The sequence below is a fragment of the Xiphophorus hellerii genome, chromosome 22, assembly GCF_003331165.1.
Source record: "Xiphophorus hellerii strain 12219 chromosome 22, Xiphophorus_hellerii-4.1, whole genome shotgun sequence".
NCBI classification, from domain to species: Eukaryota; Metazoa; Chordata; class Actinopteri; order Cyprinodontiformes; family Poeciliidae; genus Xiphophorus; species Xiphophorus hellerii.
In genome coordinates, this window is record NC_045693.1 from 24,992,630 (window position 1) to 25,017,785 (window position 25,156).

The window sequence follows — 25,156 nt, forward strand, 5'->3', positions numbered from 1 at the left end:
TGTGACATTTTTAAAATTAAGTATGGAAAGATAAAGTTCGTTTCGTCTCTGTGTATTTTCTAAGTGTGGAGGAATCAACATCTTGTTCGCTTTGCCACAACCTTCTGTTAAAAGCATCTAAAACTTCAAATTTCGACTGAACCTGAATCTCTCCATGTTTCCCCAACTATCTCTATATGCTTCCTGGTATTTTATGTCGTCTCCTACCACTCCCCTCCATCTCCTGATATCACTGCTCCATCATAATTGCTGTATTTCTCTCTCTCTTTCCCCTTTGTGTTTGGTGTTTCCCAGCCTCACAGGCTCATTTGAACTGGCGTGATGGGGTTTGTTTGTGTGTGGTCGACATCATTCCCAGAAGGGTTAACAAGGGTTACGCGCCATCGACCCGCGGTCCGCGACACAACAAAGGCCTCGGCGCTGCACTCAAATGCAGGGGGCGGGGGGAGGGAAACGCTTAAAAATAAAGAAAGTTTAAAATCAAAGCAACAGTCATATTTTTGATTAATAAACAGGCAAGCACAAACTGACTGTGTCTGAACTAAAGAGAGTGTAAAGGGAACCTGGAAGTCATGAGTACAGGAGTCTGTACTGTAAAATGTTTGCACACCCTTAGGTTAAACTGTGCTGAATATTTAATAATACTTACGTGGCCTTTCCTTCCCGGAGGAAGATGCAGGAGAGAGAGAACTGCAGTGTGGCCGATACCACTTTCTTCGACAAGGGCTTGAACTTGAGTTTGACATCTGTCTGAGTGGGCATAGGACTGGCATACTGCTTCATGTTTATGCTGCTGGTGGCTAAAGCCTTCCTCCGTCCTGACAGAGACTCCTGCAGACAAGGGAGATTGAACACCACATTCGATGTAGGGCTTAATAAGTCACTACTTCTCAACACCACATTGAGAGGAGGTTTTTAGGAGAATGCATTGTGTACCTCCAATGGTTGATCTGATCTTGAATTGTTCAGACGATGTTATGTCCTTTAGTATACATTGTGAGTCAGAGTATCAATGTCAAATTAGTTTGGGAATATGCCAAAGAGGTGATAAAGAGTTTCAGGGTATTTTGACTCTGTTTGACTGGGTACTAAAATGGCAACATTTGTTACATTTTCACTGGTGCGGTTCTCTTTTGTACTGCACTCTGTCAAACAATCCAAACTCTTTAAAAAAAACTTTAACCTCTTCACCTGTGGTGGCGCTGCACCAACGACGACTGAAAGAAACAACACAAAAACCTCCACAGAAGACACAGAGTACAACTTCCTTCTTCAGGAAATGCAAGCAAACATGGAGTAGCATCAGATTTTAGCGATTGCAACATTTCTCTTTCGTCTTTGGTAAAAGACCACAAGGCTTGAACATTTATTTTTGTTGTATTTACTCAGAATGCCCTGTGTTGTAGTCCACTTCCTGGTTTTGGAGTGGTCTCCGGTCCACTTGACGTTCACCCGAACTAAACCAGAGTTCACTTTAACCGAACCGAGACCTAAGTTTTTATGTGAACCTGAGTTCACTTTTTTGAGATATCAAATGCATATTCACACCTCTCATAATGAACCAGACCTAGGTAATTGAACTAACGTTTGATTAAAGCAGACAAAGCAGGGGTGGTGTGAATACACCCTTAATGTGAGCATGTGCATGCAGGTCGCTAACCAAAAGGCAGTGTGTTCAGAATAAGAACTGCTAAAAAACCTGGTCATTGACTGCTAGACCTGAAAACCGAACAGCTGGGGATGTTCCAGGCCTTTCTCTGCCCTCCTTGAACAAAAACTGTCTGGCTGGGTACGGAAGCACTATGCTGTTGGTGAATATCAGACTGGTTCACCACCTTGCTGTGTTGACACCACCAATGTGAAAATTGCCCAGCCACAATGCCTTCTTTCAAGTACATTCTGTGATAGGAAATTACTACGTTGCTTGAAATGACACAGCAAAGGAACAACACACCGGTACTCACATGTTGCTTTACAATGAAGCACAAAAGCATGCGTCTGTTTAAAATGTCTGCGTCCAAACAATCTCCATTTCTTTTTTTTTGTTTGTTTGTTTTTTTACCCCTCCAGGGGGTCTTTTGTGGGCTCTAGTGTCCCTTATATGACAGTAGGCTGACAGGAAACGGGGAAGGAGAGGGGGGAAGACATGCGGCAAATATCGTCGGGTCCGGGAGTCGAACCCGCGACGGCCACGTCGAGGACTCAAGGCCTCCAAACATGGGTCGCGCTAACCCCTACGCCACCAGGGCACGCCCCAATCTCCATTTCTTTGTAAATGTTTTACTGCATGGGTGTGTATAAACAGCATCCAACTCCACTGGCAGTCGCATCCAGTCTTGTCTCAGACATGGATCGAGCTCTGAGGATTCATCCTCTCGTGCTCACAACGGCGAACAAAGCAGGGCAGCTAGCTCTCTTTCACACTCACCAAATCCAGAGCACATATACATACTGTATACACACACACACAATCCCTGCCATGTGTGCCAGATAAACCGATACAAGCTCTTTACGTTAGCCGTTTCCTGATGTCTTCATACACAAAGACACACACTCACCTTAGATGCTTTGGTGCTGTGGGAGAAAACTCAATCTCAGCCTTATCTCTGAAGACTGCAGGTTATTTATTCACACTTACACACACACACACACACACGCATTCACACAGAACTTGTATCATGTTGGAGTGGTAAGGTGTTTGGTAATAAGGTGATAAACTATTCAAGCCCATAACAGAGATTACAAATCCACAGGTCAGCCAGAAAAGTTCCAACATTAGGCGTAAAGAGGAACAGAGACATGTCATGTATGCCATTTTTTACTAACTTTAATAATTCAAAAGTTTGTAGAAGTCATTGTTTCTACATAGAATTTATACCAACATTTCCTGAGTCAAATTCTTGTAGTTTTCTATTAATTTTGTGTTTATTTTTCCAACTTTAAATATAAAGGTTCAGAATGCTATACAACAAACTTTAACAGTGGTTAGGCTTGAATCATGGAATTTGCAAAAAATAATGTACACACAGCTAGATGGATAAACAAGACAATCCATTTAAACAAAAAATAGGAATTACAAATATTCCAAGTTCCATATACTGTTTCTGTCCTCATACTTATTCAGACTTATAAAAACTTAATCTCTGTAGCAACCCTGGAAATTCAAAAAGGAAAAAATGTGTCTGACATTAGAATTACTTCCGAACAATATACACAAAAAGAAGTCAAACGTCTGATAAAAGTCAACAAACTCATACGCCAATGTTTTTTAAAAGGAGAAGTAAAACCCATCATCTACACCATAATTGCATCAAGCAAGAAAGTAAAAAATCTGAAGATTGATAAAATACTGACTTTTACCAAACTCATGAGGTCTTAAAACATTGGAAAACCAATTCTAAACGTGTCATTATTTTTACATGTTGATCAAGCCAGGAAGAGCTGCAACAGATGGAAAACTTCAAACTTTTCTACTAGGGGTGCAACGATCAGCCCCAAATTCATTAAATTTACGACATCAGAAACTGACCGATACTTACATGTGAAAGTGATCTTATCCACCAATCTTAGCCTTGGCAACGGTCTAAAAATCAGTCACTGTCTTCTTTTGCTCTGTTGTGAGAGCGTTGACAGACCCACCCACCTGGTTACAATAGTCACCCACATTTGACAATTTAGCAAATTTGTTGCAATATTCAGAAAGGTTTCAAATAAAAATAAGCCCAGCATCAGCCGAAATCGACAGGTCAGGCTTTTTAATGATTGGTGATAGGCCAACTACAATCAGCGCACTCCTAATTTCTACACTGCATAGAAAACATTTAATGCTTCCTAGAATGACAATCTCCAACATTCCCGTTTCGATCATGGCTTTCTGTTTTTTCGATCTTCTGCCAATTTCGTCTAATCCAACCTTCTGCACCTGTTCCTCTTCTCCACCTGTCTCCATGCTCAAACAAATGATTTAACAAAAACAGCAAAAGAAGAGTCCAACCAACTCACTACGGAGGCCACTTGACATTTGATGCTGACATTTGAGCCTTGTCGCTTTTTCCACGAAAACATAAAGCAATGAAGCCGCCGACCCAACTGTCCAAAGAACAGCCCAGAAGAAGGGGATCAAAAAAAAGGAGAAAAACTCTCCTTTTACCTCTTATCTCCCAGCAGATTATACCCTTTGCTATTATACTAAGCTAATAGCGCATGCAGATACTTTATGAATGAATTTGCTAAATGCGGCAAACACTTAAGAAGTGGGGATTTAGAGAAGCAGTTTGGGGCGATGGAAGGAGGAGGAGTGTGGGGAGTGTTGAGAAATAGGAAATAGTTAAGGATATGCAAATAGTGCAGCGGAAGAATGAAATAACTGTTTCTACAGATTTGGGTAGTGGCTGGCAAACAATGGGAATCTTCTCCATTTCCCTGGATGCTGCTTGTCAATCACTGTGTGTATTGGAGAGAAGGTGTGGGAAGTAACACGGATTAGGGCGACTAGGAGGATGTGACAATGTGTAAAATGAAAGGGAAGGACAATACAGAAGTTTAATTTATTACAAAGAGGATAGGACTATCAATATGCTCTTTCTTTGAGCCTACAGAATGACTACATGTGTGTAGGGGTGTGTGTGTGGGGGCGGGGGGGGTGTAGCAGTGGGAAAAGGGCAAGCAAGGAACAGACTGAAAGAGAAAAAGGAGGGGGTGACAGCTCTTTGCTGCCCCCTGGCTGCAACTGTTTAAAACTGCATTTTGCCATTAAAAGGTCAAGGCTTTCAATTTAGAAAAAGGGACGAGCTAAGTTACCAAGCCTCAAACTGGCCTAGTGTTGCTCTTCCTTTAAAAAAAGTGGCTTGCATTGCAGAGGTGTGTGTGTGTGTATGTTGAGTTGAACTGTGTTTTTTAAGAGTACCAGCCCTGCCCCTTTTCTTCCTTCTGGTGCCAGCTGGCCCCGGATCGATCCACAGATGCTCCCCTGGTGGGGGGGCAGAGGTCAGGGCAGGAGGGTGCCCGGGGGTCCTGCTGAATCTCTCTGCCCTAAAATGCCAATGGGACATGCTGGAGAAAAGGGAGGGGAAGGGTCCCCTTTGTGGCTAAGAGATGGATTAATTAGGCTGAGTGCTAAAAAAGAATATGGCTTTGTTTAGACCTGGTTTGATACACACTCACACACCCATACACTGGCAGTTGGGCACTGTTAGCACATGATCAACAAAAAGACTAAGAGCCCCCATGCACACATCAATCAACTAATGGGGTTTTAACAAAAGGTCACCAGTCACTTCATTTCTAATGATCTTCTCTGATCGACTGTATGTATATATTTAAGCTTGTGTCAAATTCAGTCATAAGTGTTATTTATGTAACAAAAAGGCCAGAAAAAAGGCACCAAAATTAAAAACTTGTTCAAGTTCATCGTCAGCTCCACTGCTGCTTAATGTGGGTATTACCCAACTGCCCTGTTTTAATAAAGCAAACTGAGTATGGTGATGTTGAATGTGCTGTTGACAAAGACAGAAGATTAAACCATGGCTCTGTTATTACAAGGGTGATAAGTGATGAATCACTGGTTTCACATCAAGCAGATGATTATCTCACTTAAGCCTGTTGCTAGCATAAAACAAAACACCGCTGAACTGCAGAGGAAGGGACAAGACGAGGTCAACTGAACTCCAAATACATAGTGGATTAAAGCAACGGCTCGAGAAAACCGACGAGAACATATTTTTATTCCCTCAGAGTACTTGAACTCCACAAACTTTCACATATCTTAGTGTGATTTCATGTGACAGACAAAACAAAAGCTAGTACATACTATGAAGTGGAAATAAAAATGATACAAACCTGAGTAGTAGAGGTGCACTGATTGCAGGTTTCTGGCCGATTGCCGATCACTAAAATGCCAAATCTCATCTTGACCGATACCAATTTTTCATCTTAAAAGTCACTAAATATTGCGACAGGCAGATATGTCAGTCAATGTCTCACAGAGAGCAACCGGGGAGAGTGGCTGATTTTCAAACCTTTGTGGTGGGAGATATCAGTTTCTCATGCAAGCGTCAGTCATGATGCAAAAAAAACGTGTTTCCATTGCAGTTTTACAAAACACAATACAACTGAAAAACCACCTCATCCTGGCTCAAAAGTGAGTTTTTCTCAAAAATGGTGTGCTTCCATTGAGCATATTTTAGTCATTTTAATTTGCGCAATTTTATGATCAATGGAAACACAGCTAATGATGTTGTGAAATAGCGATAAATTGTGCTGCCCTTGTAAGATAAGTGAAATCATGAAAGAGTTGTGAGTACGTTTATGTGTCATCTGTTGCTTTTCGTTAAAAATCTTATTAGAAAGCTTTATTCTAAATTTTACCTTTTTAACATTTCTGCATATCGCTTGGCTTTTTACTCAACAAATAACTTACCGCACAACAGCACCTCTGTAATCCACATTCAAAGCGTTTGGAAACAATTACAGCCAAACTCAATTTACCCTAGAGAATAATACAAAGCCAGCGCCGCATTAGCCCTTTGCACTCGACACCCCAAAAATCAGCTGGCTGAGTCTGAATCCAACAGTCAGCAGATTGGAGGTGTTATTCCTCTTGCCTCAAGGTCACTGTTATTGGAAATGGAGACATCCAATGTGCTCACATCTCTCTTTGAATCCACACACAATGGAGGGATTCCTCTGTGTCAATTTGGCCTCCCCTGATAAGTGATAAGGCAGCCCTTTTTACATACCATCTATGAATGCCACACTATAGGCATTATGGACACATACGCACACACAAAGATTAAGGCCAATTTAATCATCGGTTACTATTATATGTGAGGATTTACTTTTTCCTCCCTGAAGCTGTGTGTTTGTGTATTTTAAAAAGCAACAATAGACATAAAAGGCATGCAATGCTATCACTTTGGTTATGGGAATTACAATAACAATAGTTCTAATATTGGAATGAACTGCGTGAATGGTTCTCTTGTCTGTGTGTTCGGCACATGGTCATACAGACCAGCTGATTTTATCTGCTCCACATTCACATGCATTCAGAAAAAAAAAAAACTGGTGGACAGGATTTTACCACACTGGAAAAGCCCATCGAGTTCCGAGTCTGAAATGGGGGAGAGGAAAAAAACCCTCTTAAAAGGAAAACATCTACCGTAGAGTACTTTCTTGGTAAAGAAGGTAAAAAAACAAATAAAGGAAAAGTGGCAAAATAACTTTAAAAATACAGTTGCTTTTAGTTCTAGTGTTTGCAACACTGACAAATCAGCAGTTTAGATTTAGATCCAGTTCAAAAACACCAATTATCCCAAAGGGAAATTAGATGTTTTAACTCATATCATCCAAGTATCTTTGAAGACATGCTAGGCATTTCCAGGCAACAGAGACAACATTCCACAGTAACAGATCCTCAATGACACCATCAGTTGTTGGGGAGCACTGCTGCTACTCCACTTCATTTGCTTTTGTCACTCCTCTTTAAATCTCTTTGCTAGATGGCGAGAAGGAATCAGGGATGTGATCCTTGCCCATTTCGACTGATGGTAAGCAATGTTTTGAACATTCTCTCTATACTTTGGTAGCTAAATCTGGTTACATCCATATAATCTAGAATAGAAATGTGTCCAAATTATTTTTGACGGGTTTTAAAATCATGGTTGATCCAAGTAATGATAGTTTATTATCCACAGAAAGTGTCATTAGGCTGCAGCAGCCACAGCTATCAATCATTCAAAATGTCGTCCTTGCTAATGTATTACCCCCATGCTGTCATCAACCAGTTTTAGTTGTGCATAAAACATACAAAAAAACATAAAAGATGCTTATTACAGTTTAGGCAACCCAAGGTGAATAATATTTTCCTATTTTTTTTGGGGGGGGGTGGAGTGGAGGAAAATTGAAATTGGTACTAAATCTGAGGCACAGAGAAAAATTTGTAATTGATTAATCAGCAACAGTTTGTGGAGTACTCTGTAGATTGATTAATCACTTCAGCATCAGAGATCACTCATGTCTCAACATTATAAGTATATTTTCCAATGGCCACCAAGCTAATATCTTCAGTCTTCACTTCCACTCCTCATTTCTGTCCCCTCCATCTCGCTTCCTCCGCTCTTTCGTCTTATCAGTGTGTCCAGGGTGCCCTCCTCTCTTCTACTTTCTGGGTCTTTCTTTTGGGTGGCCCCTTAGTGCCCCCTCCTACACACACTCTCACACCCAGAGCATGCACTTCAGACAGGGGGCTAATGGGAAAATAAATTACCAGCCGGCAAAAGCCCTGGCTCGGCACTTCTGGCTGGAGAGAGAAAGGGCCCACAGGAGGGGCTGGCTGGAATGAAGGGAGGTGGTCCAAGAACTGAGAGAGGGAGAGAGAAAGACGAGAAAGGAAGACACACGAATCACAAAAAAAAAAAAGTTGAGAAAAGGGAAAAATGCTTGGGAAAATGAGACAGAATGTACAAGGGGAAAGGAGGATGGTGAGAGAGAGGAAGACAGGTTGAAGGGATTAGCTGGAGTTCATTCGTGGTCTGTGAAGCGCCTGCTCATCACTTTTCCTGCCATTTTACCATCTCTGGTCATCACAGAGGCCTAAAATGACCAATAACAAACACACACATACACGCATCCAATACTCCTCAGAACCATATCTGGGATTGATTACTCTTTGCGAAGCAGCAGTTTAGATATCAAACCAACAGATTTGCCACGGACATCTGAGTTGATGTGTGTCCGTGTGTATGTATTTATATTTTTGAAGTCAGGTTTTGTTGTGTAAAAGACAAAAAAACACACACACACACACACACTTCAGAAGCAGGAAAATAAACTGTTGTCTCGGTTTTGTTTTCTCTTTTTCTGAAGGTTTAGAGGCAGACTCCAAAACTGCCAACTTGTGTTGTCTTTATTCTTCTTTCGCTCCTCTACTCCCATCCAAACCTAGCACGGGAAACTAATTGTGAGGTAAGGAATATGTATTCATTTTAGAATAATCCAGAGTGGACTTTTTATTACACATGTTGAAAGACAACAGGTTTGCTCTTTTTAGTTTATTGAGATGCAAAAAGAAAGATGTGAAAAAGCCCTTTAATATTTCATCATTCTGTTGCTTCACTACTGAAGGAAGCTAACAATAACACACAAACTAACAATTTACTTTCAAACGTCAATTATGTTATATAAATTCAAGAAAAGAAAATGTCTGTTGGAACTCTGAAAACAACTCAACTGTGTTTTCAATGAAGATTTTCTACAGCAAATTCTTTTTTCTAAATAACGTATTGGGATGTCCATTGGATGATAGCGCACAATACTGTTCTAGTTTCATTCTAAGATAACATAGTAGGTTAAGAAGATCATGAGTTTTAATGATAAATCTGACTAGAACATCTATATTTAAGAGATATCAAGTGGTGATATCAAGGTGAAGATAAGGTGGAATTGTTTTTTGGAAGCAATTTCCATCCAACTTTAAGGATCTGTTTGTTTTTGCAGTTTTTGGCAGGCTGCTGAGATCTGTCAGAGCTATGATAGGGCTCTAATCCAGGGCAAAGCTGATTTGCTTAAGGGAAGAGAGGGGAGAGGAGGGGGGTTAAGATGGCCTCCGACAAGAAACAATTGCCCCAAGTGAGAGTCTGCCTCTTTCCCACCCTGCTCCATGACAAAGGTGTACTCTCCATGCTAAGTGACAAATCTGGGGAGACAAAGAGCATTAGCAGGGTGATGCTCTGCTCCAGTGCCTCCGATTGTGGCCAACTCAAAGAGAATCTAATATGGATTTTGAAAAAAAAGGAGAAGGAGAGATTAGAATGAAAGAGAAACAATGAACACCTTCTACCAAGGGGGAATTAGTGGAGGGATTGGATAAGAAGCTGGTGTGACTTGGTGTGTGTGTGTTGCATGCTTGAGCGCTTCTTCTTTGAAATTCTGTTTTTCCTTGAAAGAACAATACAGTTTGCAGATTGTATTTATGTGCATTTACATGCAACCTAAAATGGTTCTTGTGATATTCTGAGCATGCATCAGCCATCTTTGCCATGCATGGAAGCAATCTTTGTTTGAATTGGAGGAGGGGAGGACAAAATGCAATTTGAAAACTACAGCAGGCTCAAAACAATTTGTCGTTTGATTTCAATACATTTTTCTCCTTAAAACTTTAGGCTTTAGTCTAACACCTGGAACTCTTTGGGTGTGGCACTCTGAGAAAGATCCAAAGTACAGATCAGTTATGGATCACTCTAACCGCCAGTAGCTGGCTTAGCACTGGCATTAGAAGACTTCACAAGACCCCTATTCTTTGTCACTTAGCAGAACAACTGCCTCCGTTTGCCAAGAACTCGGTGTGTGTGTGTGTGTGTGGGGGGGGGGGGTTCAATCCCTTGCATCTTCATATCCAAACAAGCACTCACACGTACTCACCGACAGCGGATTTTCAAGCGATAATCTGGATGATTCATCCTAAACACAAATTTAAGCTACGTTCATCACACACGCCTGCATGCATACACACATATCCTTTCTCCACCACTGGTAGACACCTAGCGTACATGCCGCCCTCTCATGCCCAGTGGGTCAAGCTTGTGGATAAACAGGGGGATTTGCAGAGGCCGCTATTTGGCGGGCCACACAGGCATGTCTACATCGCAGGCAGCCATCTTAAGTCCTAAAAGAACAAAATAAATAAGCAAGGCAGAGGAGATAACTGTTCAACTGGCTTTTCACAGTTGTGCCTCGTTGCCCACCAGCACCGTCTGGCCACCCATCGTCACCATATAACACATAACAGAAACGAGATGAGGGGAAAGACAAGGCGGGAAAGTCTGATTAGAGTCAACTGAAAGTCATGAGGTAATCGAGGACAACCTCAGACGACCGTTGGGAGAGGGTGCAGTGGGCAATACAAAAAATAGACTATAATGTAAAATTAAGAAATGCCAACTCAAAAACTAACTAAAAGGGAATGGGGTAAATACGTTTTGGTAGAAGAAACCTGATGTGACCCTGACTCTCCAAAGTCTTAACAGACCTCTTATCAGTAGCTTTCTGACAGAGATGAGTTCCATCAGCTTCTAAGATGTCTTGAATTAAACAGTTGTTTGAGACTCTCCATATTAAAACACTAGAATAAGTTAATTCTAATGAAAGCTGCCTCATGAAGCACAACTTAGTCGCTGCTACCACCATTCCTGAGCTATTATTATGGTTCTTGGATATGAAGATAAATGCTTTAAGCCGGGTTTCATGTACGTATATTTGAGACTCCTCCTATTGCTTATGTAAGAAAGAAAGTACCGTAGTTCTTGTGTGGTCCGGTCACATTAGCTGTGTTTCCAACCAATTGTCACTCACGTAATTTTGTTGAGTATTTTTTTTTAATGTTGCCAATAAGGGAAAATAAATAAAATGTGAATTAAGTGTGTTTACACCTTATTGGACCAATTCAAGGAGGCAATGTGCAGCGTGATTTTGTAAGATGTTGATGTTATGCAAAGCTGTAAGAAAAAAGAAGTAGAGGTTGCAAACTAGCATAGAGAACACATATGAGGAAAATGGAGAAATGTTTTCAGGAATGTGTTATTGGCCAAGTTGAAAATGTTCCTTCATGTCAACTGATATTGGTGATGTTACATGTCCAGAAACATAAAGAAATCCAATTCTAATGCAAAACAACAGTATAAACAGCTGATCAGTCATGTGAGGTATATGTTTGCTACACCTTATTTGTATCACAACCCTGACTCCAACATCTCTATGTCAGACTTTCTAAAAATACAGCTGGACAAAGATTTAAAGAGGAGCAGCAAAGGCAAATGATGTGGATTGGCAGTGCTTGCCAACAAGTGATGGTGTCAACCAGCACAGATTGCTGTAGAATATTGTCACTGTTGCCTGGAAATGAGGCTATTAGCTGTTGTAAGCTATGAGACTGTTATACACAAACAGTCTTTTGTCATACACCTCTTCAGATTTGCTATAAGAGTATCTGCTACTGGTGATCCTTCAAGCCTATAGCATCATAAACCACAACGGTTCTTACTTTGGTGAAAAGAGTTAAGACATTTAATGTCCCTTTTGGATAATGAAATATTCCTGAATTGCAAAGAAGATGAAAGAAACCATTATTCCTGTTTGAAACATATGGATTTGGAGTAGTCAGCTGGAAAAGACTGACTAAAACTGAACAGAATCCATTCTCTTTATTTGTAAAACATAATAAATGTATAAGTTTTTTCCTAAAGTAATGCTTAAGTCTTGCCTTGTTATTATGTACCCAAACCTGTATTTTGGATAGTCCTGTGTGCTGGACACATCGTTACACACTTTTCTCAGTTGAAGCTTTTAGAAATCCAGGCCAAGGCTCATAAATCTTTGATACCAGCATGGTAACATAATCTAGCCACTATCCTATCTTTGATTTCCTGTTAGCTCTACATAAATCCCATGCTCAACGAAGGGAGTTATGTAAGTAGGTATATTTCTCTTGTGCAAGCAGATCCTTTGGACAACTTCTTTTTTTTTTAATTTGTGAAAAAGGCATTCATATTTGGTTATATTTACTGTAAATGCATAATTTGTTATGTAGGTAATGCATGACCGACTAATTGAGAAGGTGGACATATGTACATACGAACTGTCAGTGTCTGCTTTGGTGTCTGGTGGCATCTGCTGCGTTGTTGGCTGGAAACGAATCGCAACGGGAGGCCGAAGCCCCAGAATAAGGAGATGAAAGCCGAGGTCACAACCTGGACCAGTGGGACAAGTCACTTTCACAAATACACTCTCACACATGCAAGTCAGAGCATACACAGGCTGCGTGCACATGGCGTACACAGGACTCGCTGCAAACATATGGGCCTTTCACAGACACACACAGAACACAGCATGAGTGGCGCAGCGCAAGGACGAAAGATGACAGAATGAATAAGATAAAAGAGCAAACGTGTCAAAAATATGACAGATGAAATGCACAGAAACATAAAAGAGCCAGAAAAAAAAGGGAGTATGAAATGAATTAGAGGAAGCACAGAAGCAAGGCTCTACCTCAACTGGGCAACGGTTTAATCAGCTTAATTAACAAACAGGCACATAAGCAAAAAATAGGCACGCATGCAAAGATAAAAGATGTGTGTGCCAACAGCGTTACAAAGCAGAGCGTGATAGCATGGAGAAGCATGTGCATCTGTTCTTTTACCTGCAATTGAATAACTCTGGTAAAGTACATGGGTTAAAAAAGCACCAGAATTTTATTCAAAAGGAGTGTCAATCTAATAATTTAACCAAACCGTGATTATTATTTTGAGAGAACACAGTATTTTTTACAGATGGATATAAACTCAGTTTAAAACTTAATCCTGAAGCACAGGTTAAAGTCCCATCTTTTTATTTATTTTTATGTGGCAGGCTGTTGAAGAGTTTCAAACGGGTTCCAGGAATCACAATATGACTTAAAGGCCAGTTTATGTTCCCTTTATGAATGTAAATAGGGACATCCATGTTTAACGCAAGCATCGCCTCATGTTTTCAATTAGTTTGTTAAATTGTGGTGATTGCTAGGTAAAGTAGCCACTTGAGGAAACTTCCGAGTTCGCTTCCATATTTGGCGGAAAGGCTCAAACAGCAGCAAACATGCCAATGGTAGAGGAATCATTGATAATCTGCATTCCCTGAAAGAGGCACCACAATAAATGAAATTGGGTCTTTGCAACCATTAAATACGTTGCAGTATGAGGATGAAAAAAGTCTGGGCTAGGATCAGGGGTGGTACTTAGTTATACGACAGTGATGTAGTGAGAGAAGCAAACAACAGCATAGAGCTCTATAAACATGTTTTTATCCTTTAAAGTCTAATATAGTTATATTCCCTGCTGCATTTTTTGTAATTGTGTGCCTTTAGGTGAAACTAAAGAGACAAAGTACAGCAATTTATCTGTGAAGAAGCAAATTTTCACACTGAGTGGACACGAGTCATGAGAAGCCAAGAATGCAAATGTCTTGAACAGCAGAGACAGCACATAAGTTCAGACGGTCACATACATTCATGACACCTGCGAAGAAACGCAACCACACAGGAACCTCATGGCAGTAGTAGCTTTTAGTCAGCAGACTGGCCATGTGATAGGGTGGTGTGGTGTGGATTAGGGGCCAATAAGCCTATTAGGGTGACAGCAGGGACCACCCGGCCTCCACAGTCACCTACAACCTACAGACACAACCACACACTGCCCTGACATACAACTTACTGGACACAAAGCTAGATATAAACTCAAGCAAATACTTCTGACAATTTGTCTGACAAAAACAGAACAACGTGCAATAAAAACATTTACGTTGTAATGTTTACGAGAGCATGTGCATTATATTCTTTTTGTTTTTTTCTTACAAGCCGGTAATGCTTTACAAAGAAAAGAGGCAGAACATGCAGGCATTTACAGTTGCAATAGGAGTGTGCGCCTCCGATGTGGTGTGTGTGCCTGCGCAGAGGGGAGTCTGCGCGTAGGGGGTAATCACAAGCATCTGTCCCCTCTCTGAACGGCAATTAATTAGATTAAATTAATTTGGGAAGCGTGTGTGGTTGTGTGATCAAATGCTACAAACCGCCTGCCTTCTTACACCCACCCACACAGGAAATAATGTACATTCTCTAAGCTTTGAAGTATGAAGCACATTTCAGCTTAAATTATCATTGCAGGCACATGCAAATACTTTAAGTGAACATGCCGTTTCCTCTGACACAATAAATGAACCCTATTGAGTCCTAACAAGTATTTAAAAATGAGCAGAGGTGAAAACTTCGGTGACACACGCGTGCACACAATCACAAATTAATCCCAATTTGTCGGCCACGACACAGGAGAAACTTTTGGGATTTCATACTTCATACCAGCTTTTGTCACCTTTGCGTGAATAGCCAGAAGCTGAAATAATTGTGTTTTTCTTCCCCGAGGCCCAGTCGGTGCTCACAAGCCACTGGCCTACGTAATATGTTCCAGACAGGGAGAGGGAGAGGAGGGTAATGTGGCTTTGGGTACAATACAAAAAAGCAAGGGTGTGTGTTTGGGAAGGTGTGCTTAATGCTGAAGAACGAAGGCTGCCTACTCCACTCTTATTTTGTGCTAAATAAATGAGGTTTGGAGAAATTCAATATTTGAGAACAAACTGTGTGCAACTATTATGGACTCTCCTGCTGATAATATTTTGTAGAACTCATCTTTGCCTACAGGAGAGGATCTCCCTACATCATTTTACCAGGTTGGAGCATTCAGGGCAAGGGATCTTTGACTATTCTGTGCACTCTCTTTACAGTAGAGATGCACTCTTATGTGTTACATATGACAATATGTCCTACATACATTTTTATTTGATGTCCAAACATTTACATGATTTAGGTGACTTAAATCAGTAAAAGTCATTTTTAACATATCTGTATCGGTCCAAGAAGTGAAACTGGTCCGACATTAATAGCAAATGTTCATTTTAACGATAACAGAAGAGAAACTAGTCAACGGAGTGACTGGTTTGTTTTCTGGGGGAAGAGCGGGGTGGGGGCACCCAGTGTTAAATGGGTAGGAAATATACTCAAATGTATATTTATTTTATTTGTATAATATAAATAACAGCAATAAATGTTTTTTGCTATATCAGCAATTTTAATATTAGTCAAAATGTTCAAATTGGTGCATCCCTTGCAATTGGTGCAAATTGTTATTTGAGGCTACAGTAAACCCATGCCAACATCCTTGTTATTTTTTTTAAGTCCTTTCTTATATATAGCGAGAGAACCCTCAACTCTAGATACTGTAAGAATTAAAAATTCTTCTGTGATTGTTCACACATGTGTCAAGACAGGTTGTCAAACAGCAGAGCATCCATACTCGGTCAGAAATGCGTTCTGTCCTTGGTGACATTGATGTAATGTGCACAAAAAAAACTGTTGAAGTAGGACTGAAGGGTAAACGATGGGGGAGGAGCAAGGCAGAGTGGGCTTTGGAGTCTCTATCACTGTATATTCAATGTATTCTGACATGATAGCTTCTCGCCTTTAAATACAGCAGCCCTGTGTGAGTGTCGGTGCGCGTTATTTAAATCCTTTCACAAAGCTTTGAAGATGAGTGAAGTTGGTCTCCAATCTCCAGCTCTGGCTGATATGCAAACGCAGAGAAAATACACACAGACATACATACGCACATTAACCCCCCTGCCACTATGCACACACAAAAGGGCCTGTCAGCACAATGCCTTCAAATATAGCTGTCCAATCTTCTGACTCTCAATTTGCCCACCTTTTTGATAATATGTGGCTGTTTGAAAAAGGGTGAAAGGCAAGGGTAGAATGCAATTTAGAGATACTACTGCGCAGCCATTTGCAGTCATCCACCTCTCTCCATTGCTTTCTCTCTCTCTCTTTCCATCTTTTGATTATGCGATTTGCCTTGTCAGACGAACAAATAGGGGAGGGGAAAAAAGGTAGTGTTTTACACTACCTTTTTCAATGACAAAATACAATCTAGACAGGGCCAGTAATTCGTCAGAGAGGGATTAGCCTAACGCAAGGTTGGGCCCCAAGATTAAGACGAAGCCAGAGCGCGGGGATCTTGAATTTCATCATCTTCAGTGCTTGGGCACAATGGTCGTCTTCCCCTTTTCTCTTCTGCCGTCTGATGAGAGGTCAGGAGAACTCACCTCTCCTCTTCTTCTGTTCCTTTTACTAAGAGCGGCACTCATGACTGCTTTCAACCTGACTGTAGATACCAGAATGGCTGGGGTACCTCAGAAGATCAGAGCTCTCTACATACTTCTGAACAAACAAGGATAGTTGGGGAAACTAAAGGCCATTAGTGGACTTTTAAAAACTCCTAAGGATGTTGGCCTGTCATTAAAAGCATCCAAATAGGCCAAACTATCTACTGACAGCTACAAACATGATCCAACAGATTTAATTATAGCTGCATGAATGAAGGCTTATTGCAGATCATTGTGCTAGGTTGCCCTCTTGTGGTGAATTTTTATAGTTTCCCAAATTTCTGTAAATCTGCACATGCGACAACAGGAACACAGTGTACCGATAAACTAAAAGATGAGAAGTTTGGAGCCATTCATTGTGGAAATTAATTTCATACTGATTTTAAATCCCTAATGACTTAGTTTAACTATTCTGTTTCCAATGTCAAATGATTTCAAAACAAATAACTTCAATAAACTTTAAACACAAGAGCTGCATGTACAAGTTTGAAGTTACTTTAACTTTTCTCTAACACCCTCTTAGTAAAAACCATTTCCAACAGCACTAATATTTCTTAAAAGTTCCCTTGCAAGTTGTAATTTGACCTTTTTGTTGACATCAAAAGCTTCTGGCATAATTCTGGTTGTATGCTTCAGCACACATCTTAGCAAACAATCTAAATTAACGGCACTAATTCTGCTATCTTAGCTTGGACCTGGCTTCTAATCACAGTTGACATATTTTAAAAACGAGTTGACGTTAGAGCCGTTCCAGAAATTCAATGTCAGTTTTACTGACACCAAATCCTGTTTTGATGTGTTAGAACAACAAACTGTGTTTCAGTTTTTAACCTTTTGGCTCGACATGTCCCCCCCTAAGAAAAGATGATAAGCTAGAGTGATCAAGAATGTTTCAGGAGCAATAACGTAATACTGCAAAAACAATAATTCTGCGATATAATGTCCAGTCCTAATAGTTTAGGTCTAAATGACAAAAAATGTGCAGTATGGAATTAAGATGAAGCTTTTAAACAGGGGGTACACCGATAAATCAGCCCCGGTTTCTGTATTTCTGGGACATTAGAGATCAGCCAGTACTTGGTCTAAAACCGAATGTTATCCTCCAATCTCCACGGTTAACAATAGTCACCCACTATTGCCAGCTTAGCGGCTTCGTTGCTATATTTAGCAACTTGTCAGACAAAAACATTTGCTATTGGCCAAAATCTGAATCGGCAGGTCAGGCTTTTTAAGATCGGCGATTGGCCAGAAAACTGCAATCGCTGCGCTCCTAGTTTAAACTTAAAAACACGATAACTACTATCAAGTGTCATGTTGTTAAATGTCTGAAATGTTGCAGGTACATTTCAGAAACAGGATGAAATAATAGGAAATGTATCTCTAAATTCTGGATGGTTGATGTTTGAAGCCTGAACACAACTGGTTAATATTCCACATTACAGCTGGTTTTAGAAAGGGAATAAAAGAACAACACTGAGTTCAAATATATTCAAAATTTGGATTTGGATCTGTGACAGGAGATCAATTACTTTGTATCCGAGTTGTAGTTTAGAAAGGGATGTTAATGTAAAAATGAGTATTGGTTAATGTATTTATTTATGTTTGTGTATAGGTTAGAGAAATCTACAAGAAATGGTGCATCCAGTTCTTGTTTATAAAATTCATTGTGCATCATCATTGCAAAAATAATCTAAAAAATAAATAACTGTTTTAAAAGCATCATCAGAAAGAAGACCAAAACTGATCTCCCATCACTACAATGAGTAATTTAAACTTCTGACACAATTTAGCCTCCAATCAAATCTCCCTTTCTAGTGAATGTGTAGTTGTGTGAGTTTAAACTGTCTTATATGGTCATTAAAACATAGAAACATTTCTGTAACTAAATACTAAAATTTTTGGGCACTTATAAACTTTCATGATACATAAGTTAAGTTTGAAAAGGATATTGTTGCCAATTTAACTTTCTACCTCTTACTAATTCCTATTATTCCAGATCACAAGGAAGTGAAAGTGCCCAGCAGTCTGGAGTGACTCTTGTCAAACGAATAAAGAGGCAAGCATATCAAAATATTAAGATTTTATTATGCTTACATACAATGTACAATCCATCAGTAGCTGTTGGTGTTTTGTTGTTTGCAAATGTTAGCCAGAAGCCTTTCACGTCCAAGTTTGTGAGGGAGTAAAGTTACTGTCTCCCTCTCCCATGTTCTTCATTCCAGCTGTCAAGAACCTGATATGGCTTTGATCTTCTGTCATTAGTCAGGCATGCAGAGACAGAGGCAAAAATTCAAACTTGTCTGTTTTCTCTCCTTTTTATGCTCCTTTTTTTTTTTGCCCTCTCCCACGCTCCGTGCAGAAGACATCGGCTGACCAGTTTGTCTCTTCGAGTCACTTTCAAGGCATAAATGTGCTGTTGTTGCTAGCTTTGACGTGTACAGGAAGCGACAGCGTCAGTGCGCTCAGTTAGCTCGCCTAATGCTTTCTGTCCCACCGACATTCTTTCAAAGGACTTTGAGGAGTCTCAAAGGTCAGAGGTCATTTGCTGAGCTCAAGTGATGCAACTTCAGTCTGAAGTCACATCAGGCATCATCAGGGAGTATTCATTGGAGATTCATGAGCTGCTTTTATTCCCTCCAACAGCACTGCTTTCAGTAGATTAGTGAATGGTAGAGATGTTCACATGAACATTTTGTTGATCCTACTGAATCAGAGAAAGTCCTTGCAAATACTGAGTCTGAGTTAAATACTTTTATTCCTGCTGAACACAGTTGTCATATGACATAAATCCACTATTAGTACAAAAAACAAGGTGAGACAGGCAGTCTATCCGGATAATAGGGAAAACATATTAATTGTTTCCACCTACAAACTTCTGCTATTAAGGCAGTGAAATATAAAAAAATATTAGCTGCAGTCCAATCATATCTTGGCAATATTGCTTAAAGTGGCATTGCATTAACAAATATTGTCCAGTCCCCCTGTGAAAATAGAAAAAATAAATACTTGCCCGTTTTCTAATATTTTTTCAAATTGTAGAATTGCTTAATATCAACCCGATGGACCTAGAAGTCTGAGTTAGCTTTAGCATGATAGCTACTACAATACACACTGGATGCTGGCATTAAGGGCAAGAAAAGGCCTTTATAGTACATAGAGACACCTGAACTATAAGATCCTACCAGATATTGAGATTACAATACTGCAAGCATTAAAACTGTAATGAAGATTTTGGTTTCAATAATTGATTCAGTTTTCCATAATACGGTTCCTCGCTCCTCATAGCCAAATTGCGTGTGCTGGCATAATCATTTGAAAAAGGCGCAAGTGCCAAGCACAAAGAACAAGACAGTGACTGATTTTTCTGAGTATGTCAACCTGCTGAAGATAGTAATTGAACACATTCAGGGCACAGGTTTGTGGCTGGCTTAAAACAAAATTAAAAAGTTCAGTTTCATTTACAAAAGCCTCTTCCTGTACCTGTGGTATATTCTAGACACGGTGTGAGCATTTAGGTTTCTGTGTCGTTTTCAGTTAGTTTAGTCTCCGTGTTGTCCGGTCTACCCTTGATTGTTCCCAGATGTGTCTCATTTCCCTGATTACCCTCTGTATATTTAATCCCACCTGTGATCATTGTTCCTAGTCGGGTCCTTGTCTAATCTGTCTAGTGCACAGGTGTGAAACTCCAGTCCTCCAGTCGCTGTCCTGCAGTTTTTAGATGTGCCACAGGTACAAAACACTGGAATGAAATGGCTTAATTACCTCCTCCTTGTGTAGATCAGTTCTCCAGAGCCTTTCTAATGACCTAATTATTCTATTCAGGTGTGGTGCAGCAGAGGCACATCTAAAGGTTGCAGGACTGTGGCCCTTGAGGACTGGAGTTTGACAACCCTGGTCTAGTGTGTCTAGCTGAGTTGTCAAGCAATCTAAGTAGTCTCGTCTAGCCTTGTCTGCTGTCAGTTAACAGTCATGTCTACCAGTTGCTATTAGTAGATGAGCTTTAACTTTCCGCTCATTTCACCACCTCTTAACCCCTCCAGGGGGTCTTTTTGTGGGCTCTAGTGTCCCTTATATCACAGTAGGCTGACAGGAAACGGGGAAGGAGAGGGGGGAAGACATGCGGCAAATGTCGTCGGGTCCGGGAGTCGAACCTGCGACGGCCGCGTCGAGGACTCAAGGCCTCCAAATACGGGTCGCGCTAACCACTACGCCACCACGGCACGCCCCCTGCCTGGATTTTTTGACTTCATTAAAATCATCACTTCTTAATTTCATCCTGGGTCCACAGCATCTGCCTCACCACCTCTTTACCGCATAACATGACACACGGTCTCTCTTTCCCTTCTCTTAGCGTCTGGTTCATTACCTATGAAATAATATGCATTCAAAGCAATGAACTATATGCAGTTCTGAAAAAAAAACTTTGTCTCTGGGTTACTTACCGCTCCATTCAGCTTTGCCTGTTCTCTCCCTAATTTCGGTCATCAATATTTTCTACCTGACTTTGCTCCTCAGATTCTACAAAAAGCATGCCATGAAAGGGTCATTTTTACTGCACAAATACATTAGATAACATAACAACGGTCAGGACCGGTTCTACAGGGGTACTGGCCCCTTTTGGCCTTCGTCAGTCAGTTTCGGTATCAAGGTTATCACAATTGTAAATAGTTATGGTTGAAATGCCCATGACTTTGGACCACCAAACAACAGTTCAGTTTTGTTTCCCTCTTTAGCCTAGGTAAGACGCTCCTGATGTTGTCTTTGGTTCAGGGGAAATGTGACAGTTGTGTGAGCGATTCATCACTGTGTAACGGCACTCGATGCACCAATTCCAGCCTCAGTTTACTCCTCATGAAGCTCCCACAAATTTGTTTTAATAAATTTTGCTAGATAGTCCTCACAGGTCTGCAGTTCTCCATATTGCTGGTACATACTGTCCTACAACTATATTTCTTTCAACTAACTATGAATATTTTCAAGGCATGAACAACCAGCTTCTCTAGCAATAACCCTTTCTGGCTTCCTCTCCTCATGAAGGATGTCTTGACATCTGTCCAGGTGGCAGTCTTCACTGTGACTGTGTAGCCTACTGACCCAGACAGGGAGACCATGTAGAGGCTCAAGAAACCTTTGCAGATGTTTGAGTTAATTAACTGACTGGGTGTGGCACCGTGACATTTCAATAGTTTCCATTTTCACAATATTAAAATTTTCTTACACACTGAATTTGGGGTTCTACTTACAGTATCTGTAAGCCATAATCATCAAAATTACAAGAAGCAAAAGCCTTGATATATTCCACTCTAATAAATCTACATAATACATGGGGATCAATTTCTGAAGTGATTGACAAAACTATCTTTTTTATATTCATATTCTATTTGTTTTTTACATGCATCTTTACAGTAACCATGACACTCCACATGATGTGGCATGTAATGACATCCACTAACCACATGGTGGCAGAAATGGCACAAAAATATGTTCTTGTACACTCAGAGGTTGACATTTCCGCATAGCACGATTGCTATGCGGATTTGCATCATATTTTTCACGATGAGGTGAAAAATACTTCAAACTCACATTTTCAATGACAAATGTCCACTCCTTGTCCTCAAACTCTTCCGCATGGGGATCCTGTAAAGGCAGAAACGGCAATCATCAAGCTAGTATTTTTTACTTGCTTTTATACATCTGTGGATGGATCAGTATTGTGTACAACTTACACAATATTAGGAATCCAACAAATGTGTGTAAGAAAAGTCTAGAACTGGAAGATCAACTGCTTTATTGGTGTTCTGCCTCAGCCTTGTGGGTTACAACTACCTGAAATAAATAAGTACTGTATGTTTTTACATAAAAGCCCAGAGCTGAGCTGACATTTTTTATGTATTTTGATGATTTGAGACAGAAAAAAACAGGAAGCAGATACTCTTTGTTACAACTTTAATTGTATGCATCCAAAATGTGGACTGGGGCTCCTTTGTGGCTCTTGAAATGATTTTGTTTGGCTCCTGATCTCAAGTCAAGAATGGTAAAAATGATTGACCCAAACAATTTGGAAAATGTCTGTTTATCTCTTAATAAGGCAACAGTCTGAAGTCCTTTTTATGTTTTGGATCCTTAATGACGTACTGATTTCATTAACATTTTGTTTATTGTTAAGCAGGTAAAACTAAGAATCCTTAACTAATTTTTGCATTATTAATGTCATAAATCTTGTGGGCCACCAGTAGTTTAAATTAGCCAGTTGTGGCCTTCAGGGCACAAAGTTTGGACACCAAATCTAAGTCCAGATTTCTACAAATCTAGATCTACAAATGTTAATTTATTAGAAAGACCTAGTCAAAGTACAGACCTTACTAACAAAAGGAATTCTGCAACAATACTTGAAAACTGATGTTCAGAACACAGTCAAGCAAAGGGTGATACACAGTTACTTTTAGTTGCTTACGCAACTAAAAATCCTCTTATTCAGATTTTTATTTGCATAATCAAATAAACAAATTTACCATCTTTTTTCTTTCACCTCAAAATTATGCGCTACTTTGTGATGATCTGGTCACATAAAATCCCAATAATAGGCACTGAGGCTTGTGGTGTGACATGAAAATATAGGAAAAGCCTTTGAAATATTTAAACAGGTTTAAACTATGTGTTTTCACATAGTGTACATTTTTTTGGCTTCATCTTTTTTGAAGAATCCAAAATCGTTTGAAATACAGAGAAGTTGACTTTATTAGCAGACCGCTGGGTTTTGGCTCATTTTCCTGCTGGAGTATTCACCTCTCCATGCACATTTGGATCTTAATCTTTGCTTCATAAATAATACTAATGAATAATACCTGAATATTTCAAAAAATATATATTTTCTTTTATTTTGATGCACACACTGTGTACAGTTTAATTTTCCGGTGAAAATTAAATTCTGTGCATAGTAATTGCACAGAATTACTATGCAATGACAATAGAACAAATAAATGCATTTCAGGCAATAATATGTGTATTTTCTCATTTGACAAAGTAATTAAACTGTATTTACATTTATTTAAAATATATTTCTTATATTGTAAAAAAAAAAAAGTTTAAAAGATTAAATGAAAAATCTGCGGAATGTGCCGATTTATTTACACAATTAATCAATTACTAGTTGGAATAATCAATTATTAAAAATAATCAGCAGTTGTAGCCCTAAACTTTTTCACAAAAAAATTGCAGAAAAGCAAAGTATTATTTAACGAAATGACTGCTCAACTTATTTTGAAGTGATACATTAATGTTGGTGAGATATGGTTCCTTTTCACAGTTCAATAATCATTCTCCATCAGTGTTCAGATCTTTTACCGTCAACCAACATTTATAAATACAAACAGGAGGTGATTCTCCTGCTCCGAACGATTCTCTAAACTCCATTATTTTAAAAGCCCATAAACTGAGCCAAGCATCATCAACCATCTCTTCTGCCTGCAGCGCTGCTAAATATAAGCAGCAGGTAGCTAAACACCCAATTTCCCCGTCTTTGTCTTTATTTACCCATTTCGATGAGGAAATTCACAGTTTGTATTTTTCCGTATTTATTTTTCTTGTGCATCTAATCTGCTGTGAAGAAGCAGATGCCAAGATTTAAAACAAACAAAATCGAGTCCTGCAAAAACACGGCGAAGACTTCCCACTGACTGCACCTCTTGTTGACACTTCTGTGCACATTCTGTCGCACTAAGGTTAGTTGTTTGTTTTTTTTTTCGGTCTTTCCTTGTGATTTACAAAAGTTCAGCTGAGGATGTGCGCTGATGTAAATCTTGCAGCTTTTGAGCATGATACAACACTGCTGACTCAGCTGTTCCCACTGCTGAGCCTTAGGCCAGTCAGAACTATGAATAAATCTGCAGAAGACTGTCTTCATCTATTATAGAACTAATCAAGTCATTTCTACTTTCTAAATGCAGTGCTTCTCTTTAAAACATCTGGGGCCTCATGCATAAAAGAGTGCGCAGTTTTCACACTAAAACTTGGCACACAGAAAAACTTTGAAAAGTGCGGCGCACAAAAAGAATCGGATGCATAAAGCCGTGCGCACGCACATGGCTGCGCACCTTTCCTTTATAAATCCTAATTTGTGGGAAATAGAGTGCAGCTGCTGGTCCGTCCTGTCGCCACCCATAAATAGATATGTAAATTAGTATAAATACCCGGAAGTCTGCCACCACGTCAAGCAATAACCATGGCAACGTCCTTGTTTGAAGCAGTATAAGTATTTATAATAATACTTATATATTTTATTTAAAAGGTGCTTTGAGGACACATAATGTCACATCACAAAAATAAAAATACATTTTAAAGAAAAAAAAAAAATCCAAATTTAAAAAATAAAAAATAAAGAGATCCTGCAAATGCCTGTTTGAACAGCAGCGCGTTCAGC

General features: G+C 39.8%; 1 protein-coding gene across 7 annotated transcripts in view; it reads right to left on the reverse strand.

Moving 5' to 3' along the window:
- Positions 1–25,156, reverse strand: part of ehbp1 (EH domain binding protein 1) — a 166,820-nt gene that overhangs the window by 127,815 nt on the left and 13,849 nt on the right. For all 7 annotated transcript variants that reach the window (XM_032553699.1, XM_032553703.1, XM_032553704.1 and 4 more), the window contains exons 5-6: positions 22,321–22,374; positions 650–831 (exon numbers count right to left, since the gene is read on the reverse strand). In XM_032553699.1, the coding sequence (XP_032409590.1) occupies positions 650–831; positions 22,321–22,374 (236 nt within the window). The remainder of the gene's footprint in view (positions 1–649; positions 832–22,320; positions 22,375–25,156) is intronic.